We start from the raw sequence: 10000 nt of genomic DNA, 5'->3' as shown, positions 1-10000 counted from the left end.
ATTGTTTATAAATATAATTGATTTCATTTCTATTGACTAGTTTTAGTTTCATTTTGTTTCAGTATTTGTTTTTAGCTTTCATTCTTTATCAGATGTGACCACAATTTGTTGCATCTGCCTATGACAACAAACATGGCACTGTAATGCAACAATCAAACTGTGATTGGTTGTTTTACAAGTCAATCAAACGGCTGATATTTGTCTAATTGGGTGGTAAATTTTTTGATAGAATACACATATGAAGTCATACTTGTTCATTTTTGTTCATAGTTTAGCACACATTTAAAATTGCACTTTGCTTTTCATTCTTTTGAAAACTCCTGTTTTCATTTTTTGTTGAAGGTAATGAAAATTTTTCACTGCTAGTTTTCGTTTTTGTTAACAGTAACCATGCTCAAACTTTATAAAAACATTGTCAAAATGTTTCTGTTGTCAAAAGTCATTACATGCTTTGTTAGTTGTTTCCCTTAAAAGAATATTCCGGGTTCAATACGAGTTCAGCTCAATCGCAAGCATGTACGGCGTAATGTTGATTATAAAAATAATAGTAATTTCTACTCATCTCTCCTTTTCTTTAAAAAAAAAAGCAAAAATCTGTGTTACAGTGAGGCACTTACAATGGAAATGAAAGGGGCCAATTTTTGTGTTTAAAGGCAGAAATGTGAAGTTTATTTTATAAAAACACATTAATTATTCTGTTAAAACTTGTGCATTATTTGAGCTTTAACGCTTTTTAAATGTCTTTTTTACAGTCATTTTAGGATTTTAGAGTTTCAAACAAAGTTGCAAAATCACACTAGAATCACATTAACACACATATTGTTTGTCTTGTGGCTATACTTTTGAAATAGTGAGTATTTTAACGTTTACAGATTGGCCCCTTTCACCATTGTAAGTGCCTCACTGGAACCCAGATTTTTGCTTTTTTTTTTTTTTTTTTTTAAAGAAAAGGAGGGATGAGTCGAAATTATTATGCCACAAATGTTGTCGATTGAGCTTAACTTGTACTGAACCAAGAATATTCCTTTACGCGTTTCTTGGCAACATGAAAAACCATATTGACAAAAATAGAATATACTTTAACAGAAAAATATTAACAATGATCTATGCAGTGATGTGTACCCATCCAGTTGAATAAAAGTCTGTTTTCACTCCAGTCATGAACAAACACACCTGCCTACAGCAGAGCAGGCTTTGTGCAGCGAGCCATGTGGCAGACACATTACAAAAGGCCTGAAACAAATACCTGTGGGATGACAGATTTCTGGAAGAATGGTTAAGTACGCCTATTGCTAAAAGTGTGAAAAATTGCAGGCAGCAGACCAAAAATGCCCCAGAGTTGGAGAGGTTAACTACCCCGTCTTTCAGTCATCCCTCAACAGCCTCTTTGCCAATCCTGCACTACACTGTAAAAGGATCACAAAATCCACGCCAAAATGTGGACCTTGCTAAAAATAAACTTTAACCACTCTTTCTGAATTTCCATCAACTCAGGGGGAAAAAAGTGACCTTGTTACACAAACTGAGTTCAATAATCACCTAAAACAGAGGAAGTGAGGTAGAGATAAAAAGAGAGGCAGAAGGATACCTTTTCTCTGCTAATACAACAAACAAAGGGTGAAAACAGCAGTGCTCTTTGTGTGTGTTTAAAGGCCAGTGCAGCAAGCAAACACAGAAGATAGGAGAGGAAGAGAGCAAAGATAGACAGAGATACTTACACTTGTGCAGCACAGAGTCTCCACGAAGCAAAGGATGAAAAGAAAGAGGGGCAGAAGAAAGAAAGGGCAGAAAGAAGAAAGAAAAGAGTGATAAGACAGATTTGCTTCCAAATGTAAAGCTGAATGCTTCCAGAAACAGAAAAAGAAAGGAAGACTTTTCCTTCCAAGCAGTCTATTTCAACTACGATACAGCAAACAGTAGCTTGGAAAAACACGAGACTTAGGGGCCGTTCATACCAAACGTGTTTTTGCAACTGTCCGCAACGTTTTTCTATTTAAACATGCGCTAGATGGACACGTTTGACCGTTGTGCCGCATCTCTGTTTTTTTTAGCATATTGTGCAGGAGTGGTGCATTTTTAGATGCTGTGTAAAGTTAAGAGTTTCAACTTTTGAAAACACGTAGCGAGGCAACAGCCCCTTAAAGAGAAAATAAAGCATGAATCTCATGAAGCTCAATCGACAGTATTTGTGGCATAATTTTATTACCACAAAAATACTTTTTTTCTTTAAAAAAAAAAGCAAAAATCTGGGATACAGTGAGGCACTTATAATGGAAGTGAATGGGGCCAAATCATAAACAAATCTGCCACAAATTGTCCATCGTTGCCAAAGGTTTGCTGCAGGTTCACCACTACTGGTGAAGAGCTGCAAACTTCTGGCAAACATTGCAGCGAATGACAAGATAATTTGCATGTGAAAATAATGAGTGGCAAATTTGTGGCAAGTTTACTGCTAGATTTTTTTGTAAGGGAAAGTATAATTAATACACTGCCTGGCCAAAAAAAGTTGCATAAGATTTTCAATAGGGTTAAGGTCAGGACTCTGTAGTGGCCAATTCATGTGTGAAAATGATTCCTCATGCTCCTTGAACCACTCTTTCACAATTTGAGCCCGATGAATCTTGGCATTGTTGTCCTGGAATATGCCCGTGCCGTCAGGGAAGAAAAAAATCCATTGATGGGCTAACCTGGCATTCAGTACATTCAAGTAGTCAGGTGACTTCATTTTATTGCCGCAAAATGTTGCTGAGCCTAGACCTGACCAATTGAAGCAACCTCAGATCACAACACTGCCTCCAGAGGCTTGAACAGTGGGCACTATGCATGACGGGTACATCGCTTCATGCACTTCTCTTCTTACCCTGACGTGCCCATCGCTTTGAAATAGGGTAAATCTGGACTCATCAGACCACATGAGCTTCTTCCATTGCTCCACAGTCCAATCTTTATGCTCCCTAGCAAACTGAAGTCATTTTTTCTGATTAGCCTCACTAACAAGTGGCTTTCTTGTGGCCACACAGCTGTTTAGTACCAATCCTGTAAGTTCTCATTGCATTGTGCATGTGGAAATGCTCTTACTTTCACTATTAAACATAGCCATGAGTTCTACTGTCGATTTATACAATGTGACTTCACCAAGTGTTTTAGTGATCTCCGATCACAATCATTCAAGATTTCTTTACCGACCACATTTCTTCTGGTTTTAATAATGCATTGGACAGTTCTTAACCCAGTTCCAGTGATTTCAGCAATCTCCTTAGTTGTTTTCTTTACTTGATGCGGACCAATAATTTGAAACACAGTAACATCTTTTCCACGACCACGGGATACGTTTTCTGACATGGTTGTTTAAGAAATGAGAAGCTACACACTGCATCAGTAAGGGTTAAAATAATTGTTGCCAGCTGAAACATATTAATCACTTCAATAATGATCCAATCATAGGCTCTTAAGTATCTGCTTATTTAATACCATAAAGCGACTTTTTTTTTTGGCCAGGCAGTGTAGTAAGAGATGCTTGCCTTATAAAGCACCACTACTAATTATGCATTCATGTCACAGATATGCACAATCGTACATTCCAAAACAAAAGTCTTATGCTGTGCTTCTTTACCAATAATAATGAAGAGGCCATCCACTGACCCAAACACGAGTAGCTTTGTATATTGCCACCTAGAGGCGGCTGTCGTACTGCAACCTCAGACAATAAGTTTTGACTTAGGTCACAAAGAAATGTGGGACTGAACACATCCAAAACACGAGCAAGATGTGTGATTCCATTTACATGACTTCATTAGTGTATCTACAAGCTTTATGAACACATAGGCTCACTAAGCCATGTCTGTTTGATACAGTACAACATATAACACTACTATACAGTAAACACTCCAGAGATTATAGCTACGTTCGGAATAGCATACTACCATACTACTCGTCCTGTTTCAGCAGTATGCTGTATGCTAGAATTGCATTCCAAACACTGCTTTTACACTGTTGTTCATTCCGCCTCTTCAAACGCAGCTGAGCAATTGTCTATTTAAACTTCCTGTTTGCTTTCCCTCACCTCAGTGACAGCATCTCTTCATTTGATATTTATACATCCACTAAAGGTTAAGAGCAGACCTGAGGGGTATCCTGCCTGCTACACACACACACACACACACACACACACACAAAATAGCTCTTTGGCCTTAATTGTGGACAGTGGTTCCACGTGTTTAAAATGAGTTTTCTTAATTTAAAATTACTATGTTATTTCAACACAAACACTTTGTGTAGAAAGAGCCTAGTTGAATTGAGTAAACCCAAAAAACTTGTGTCAAATTAAGTCAAATAAATCTCTTTTATTTCTTTATGTACTGACAAATGAAAGTGAATGTTAGCATACTAAATACATGCTGTTTGGAAGCACTACAGCATTTGAAGTGGGTTATAAGCAGGCCGTATGGAATCGAAGCTTGTAGAACTTAACATATTTCCGCAGAATTGAAGCTCCTGGCATTTACAAAGTTCTACACACACATCCCTTGCATGTTTGTTTATTGAAGATTAAGGCTAATTTGATTATGCATGTTTAAATTATTCCACAGAATTCCACAGGTATTCCACCAAAATCAATACAGAATATTAAAAAAATAAAAATAAAAGTCTGTTGATTCCATCAGGGTCTAGTAATAAGTTATCAATTAAATGTTTTTGTGCATTGCTGTAAGGTAGTAGTAACCTCACTTGTCGATGAACATCTCAACTTTTACACATGAGTAAACAATAAACAATATGGAGAGAAGAAAAAGAAGGATTTAAAAAGAGAATCAAGACCAACCATGCAGGACTCCAGGTCATCCAGCCTCTCCCCCTCCATCAGCTCTGTGGTGGAGCGTTTAGGAACTTTCTCCTCAGGAACATCCATGTCAAGAGATTCCTGCTGCGGCAGGGGGCGGCCTTTCCCTGACAGGTGCTCTGCCTGTATCATCATCAATAATGGCAAGACACATACTGCTTATGAAGTGCTTTTGAATCTAAACATCCTAATGACATTACAACATTTTTATTAAATTTTACTTAGTGGAAGAGAAGGTAGAAAGCAGTTATATGCTGCAAACTTGCTGATTTTTTACCAAGTATGTTACTGATTTAATAAAAGTTTAAATGAAGTAGAATATACCACTTTGAAGCCACAATACACTTTAAAGCCAGTGGAAAAACAACAACATTACAACTAGCAAATAAATTCATGATAGAAAATTATTTTTAATGAATAACTTGAATTTGCTCAGTTATGCCCAAAACATTTATGTTTCCTTTTCACCTTAATTTTCTCTGAATCAAGAAATATAAATGAACTGAAGTTAATAAACAGTTATTAATGGAATCATCTTATTGTTTTATTGATTTGTGAGTAAAGTCTGGATATTGACTATTTATTCTTATATTAAACATACAGTAGCAAGAAAAAGTATGTGAACCCTTTGGAATTAGTTGGTTTTCTGCATTAATCCTAGGGATGCTCTGATCGATCGTCCACCAATCGGTATTGGCCGATATTCACGATTTATGACTTGATCGGTAATTTGGTTGATCGCATAATCTGTTCACTCATGTCGCAAAATACGCGCGGCTCCTTTAAGACTTCAGCAGCAGTCATGATATCACAGAATGTGGGGAATACTGGCATAGTGTTGTAAGACAACCAACTTGATTCAGCAGTTAAGAACAATGCAGTGGGAGAGGTATGGCGAATATGAAAAGCTTGTGTACTGTACTGTTAGTGGCGTTTCACGGTCCTCGTTATTGTTCGTGGCGACAGCTTCTCAGTCTCCACCGGGCATAGGCATCTCAGTAATGACACAAGTTACAAGATGTGGTGTAATTCAAACATCTTTATTAAATATCTCTCAATTAAAGGTAGACTTAAAAGTAGAGTACAGAAACATGCGATTTTTCTCCGCTTTCTTGTCATCTCTTGCCCTCATGAGAGAGCGCGTGTTCCCCTCATTAAAGTTCAAGCAGCAACAAGGGAAAAATTAACTATTAGAACAATCATCCAACTAAATGAAAAGGCATGGAAGGAATTTATAAATATAATAATTCTTTATACAATATTAAGATACCATGATGTAATGTATTAATTATAATGCACAAATAAGGAATAAGAATAATTATATGAAATAATGACAATGAATCAATAACCAAAAATGTCACATTAAGTTTAATTGCACCTATGAGTTGTCAGTTTGTCTTCAGTTTGACACTAAGCTTCATTTTTTTTTATCTATCTTAATATAGAGAATATTTTGTTAGCCTATAATTGATTTGAAGTTTTTTTTTTTTTTTTTTTTAACTTTTTTTAATAAACTTTTTAACAGTTTTTGTCAGCAAAAACTAGGCAAAGTGATATTACTGGGAAGAGAAAAATGCAATCAATAGTGACTGTGCAGAAAGCTCACATATAGCCAGTTATGACAGAGATCCTGAAAAAAGGTGAAATGATTGGTATTGGGATCATATCAGCCGATCAGGTGTCAAGAAAATCGGTATCGGCAGTAAAAATCCTGATCAGAGCATCCCTAATTAATTGGACATAATGTGATCTCATCTTTATCAAATTCACAAGTATAGACAAACACAATGTGCTTAAACTAACAACACACAAACAATTATAATATTTCATGTCTTTATTGAACAAATCCCATTAAACATTCACAGTGCTGTGGAAAAAGTGAACACTTGGATTTAATAACTGGTCGATCCTCCTTTATGCAGCAATAACCTCAACTAAGCTTTTCTGGTAGCTGCGGATTAGACCTGCGCAACGTTCAGAAGGAATTTTGGACCATTCTTCCTTACAGAACTGCTTCAGGGTCTGCCATATTCTTATTATGTCTGGTGTAAACAGCTCTCTTGAGATCATTTAACAGCATCTCTACTGGGTTAAGGTCTGGGCTCTGAGTGGGCCACTCCAAAAGGTGGATTTTCTTTTTTTGTAGCCATTCTGTAGGGGATTTACTTTAATGTTTAAGGTCATTGTCCTGCTGCATCACCCAACTTCTACTGAGCTTCAGCTGACACACAACCACCCTGACAGTGTCCTGTAGGATATCTTGATAAACTTGGGAACACGCATGTGCAGAGATAGACCCCAGGTGGTGTTTAAGCACCAGCCCTTTTGGCCTCTGACTTGATAAGTGCCCTTTTTGCAAGACATTTTTTCTAATTTCTAATTTTATATTTTAGTTTTAAAATTTGGCTAATGGCATCAATTCTCAATTAAAAGCGTGTTGTAATGCCCGACAACTGCATTTGAGTTCTAATTCTGCAAGACTTCACAAGCCCTTGCCCCTCCCTCTTCGACTTCCCTTGACACAGCCACCACAGTTAACGCACGCAAATCTAGCGCCCTGCGGAGCAGCATCCATGTCTCTCTGACCTGCCTTCTTTGGTGACAGCCAGGTAACGATAGTGTTAGCCCTAAGCTTCGGCATTGTTTGTCATTGTTGTGAAATTAAACCACTATTAAAACATCTCAATACAGCCAGACCAACTTAGGCAATAGCCCTCCATTAAGCTTAACATCAAGCAAGCTAGTCTGACATTGGAGTGAAATAGCGTTGTGATGCCGTCGTCAATGAAAAACGAGTGAACACTGGTAGGCTAGTTCCTTTGTCAGGCAACTGATAATAACATAAAAGATCTATAGCGTTGTGTTTTGCGTCGTTGCTTCGGCAAAGCATCTCTCACTCGCAGACAGCATCTGAGGAGCAAGTTCAACACATGTAACCACTTTTGCTTTATTTCTTTGATGGCTCAAATGTATGCTCTAGTCGATTTTGTGTTTTGACCATTTGTGAACTGCGTTAATCTCGTTTACCATGCTTTGTATTCTTTGCCGTGTCATCAGCATTCATATCTATACAAACAATGTGTTTATGATTAAATTACTACTAGAGAACAAAATTGTTTTCCAGAGCACAAAGTTCTTCATAGATCTAGCATCTTAATTTTGCTCTCAAAGTGCAGCAGATTGATGCATTTAACTTAAAAATATAAAAAAATGTCTTATGGGGGAGCATGCCTCCAAACCCCCCTAGAGGGTCCAAGGTACATCCACCACAGAATCCTGTGGGAAACACTGATAATAGTGAACGCCAAAGACCATCGTCTCTGTGTGAATTGATAATTTTGTAGAAATCAGTTGAGTATTAAACATTGCATGAGTGTATGGGTATTGAAATAAAAAAATATGCAAATAAAAGATGTACTACTGTATGTAACTTTATTTTTTATAAATAATTATGAGAGTGGTGCCCTTTTTTTTTCCTCGCTTGAGCACCTTCCCCCCAAAATGTCTGTGCACGCCCCTGCTTGGGAATGCATTTTTCCCCTCGATGGTAAGCAATCCAGTCCCCGATGCAGCAAAGCAGCATAATGTTTTCATGTTGGTATGCGTAGCCCTTTTTACACCATACTTAAGGCTGCGTGTTCTACCCAAACAATTCAACATTATTATCATCAGTCCCAGTTGCGTTGTGGACTGTCAAGGTGGTCTTTGACAAACTTCAGGCATGCAGCAATGTTTTTGTTGGAAAGCAGTGGCTTCCTTTGTGTTGTCATGCCATGACACCATGCCTGTTTAATGTTTTCCCTATAGTAGACTCATAAACAGATGTAAACTTGTTCCAATGATTCCTTCAAGTCTTTAGCTGTCACTCTAGGTTTCTTTTTTACCTCATTGAGCATTCTGCTGTGTGCCCTTTGAGTCATCTTGGCTGAACGGCCACTTCTAGGGAGAGCAGCCACAGCACTAAATCATCTCCATTTATAGAAACTTTGTTTAACTGTGGATTGATGAATATCTTGGAGATAACTTTGTAACCCTTTCCAGCTTTATGAAAAGCAAAAAAATTGTATCATGTCTTCTGAGATCTCTTTTTTGCAAGGCATGATCCACATCAGCAGATGCTTCTTGTAAATAGCAAACTTAAAATGTTTATGTGCTTTTTATAAGTCAAAGTAGCACTAACCCACACCTCCAATCTCGTTTCATTAATTGGATGCCAGGTTTGCCAACTTCTGTCTCTAATTAGCTTTTGTTGACACCATTAGCCTAGGGGTTCACGTACTTTTTCCAATCTACACTGTGACTGTTTGAATGATGTACTACTGTATTCAATATGTAAAAGAACATACAATAATTTGTGTGTTATTAGTTAAAACAGATTGTGTTTGTTCATTAATGTAACTTAGATTTATACATTAGAAAATGTATACATAAATGCAGGTAATTCCAACGGGTTCACATAATTTTTCTTGCCACTGTATGTAGTTTGACTACTATGACCAGGGAAACTTCCACACATATATGTCTGCTTTCATATGCATGGATTTTTCTCCTCACCAGTGTCTGCTGTGAGCTGGAAAGTGCCTCTAAAATCTCATCAACGATTTGATCGGAGAGGAAAGACGCCAGGCTGAGCTTCACTTCACTGTGGGAAAAGACACAGGTGTGAATGTGGTACATGAAAAACACAGTCACCTTAGACAGGGTTATTATCACATTCAACCTCATGTGGGCCACTATCATCACAGCAGATAACAGACAACATAACACTCTCATGCTCAAACAACAACAACAACAACAACAACAACTGTGACATACACACAGGCACATAGTTTATAACAGTGGAACTGTCTAAGAAAAACCTTCCTTATGGTAGTCAAGTGAACTTTTTTACCTGATCTTGTTCATGATGTCGATGCCAGACTGCTCAAGGAGTGTGTTCTTGACGAAGCTTCGAGGAACAACCATCTTGGTCATGCCGGCTTTGATAAGATCCTGCCGCAGGTTGGATTTCTTTATGACGTGAGGACACAGACCCTCAGCTGCATCCACCATTGACTCCAGCAGCATCTATTCAAGAGAGCATTGAAACAGAACTGACAGGAACTCTCATACAACACACTTTAGCATTACAAGAATAGCATTTATTTCTCTTCACCACAA

At 37.6% G+C, this 10000-nt stretch overlaps 1 protein-coding gene across 4 annotated transcripts in view; it reads right to left on the bottom strand.

Moving 5' to 3' along the window:
• The window catches only part of LOC127454369 (F-actin-uncapping protein LRRC16A-like), a 217576-nt gene that overhangs the window by 26741 nt on the left and 180835 nt on the right, over window positions 1–10000 (bottom strand). For all 4 annotated transcript variants that reach the window (XM_051721518.1, XM_051721520.1, XM_051721517.1 and 1 more), the window contains exons 27-29: window positions 9732–9907; window positions 9395–9482; window positions 4823–4963 (exon numbers count right to left, since the gene is read on the bottom strand). In XM_051721518.1, the coding sequence (XP_051577478.1) occupies window positions 4823–4963; window positions 9395–9482; window positions 9732–9907 (405 nt within the window). The remainder of the gene's footprint in view (window positions 1–4822; window positions 4964–9394; window positions 9483–9731; window positions 9908–10000) is intronic.

Source organism: Myxocyprinus asiaticus, chromosome 16, assembly GCF_019703515.2.
Source record: "Myxocyprinus asiaticus isolate MX2 ecotype Aquarium Trade chromosome 16, UBuf_Myxa_2, whole genome shotgun sequence".
NCBI lineage: Eukaryota > Metazoa > Chordata > Actinopteri > Cypriniformes > Catostomidae > Myxocyprinus > Myxocyprinus asiaticus.
The sequence above is the reverse complement of the archived record's forward strand: the minus strand, read 5'-3'. Positions and strand labels throughout refer to the sequence as shown.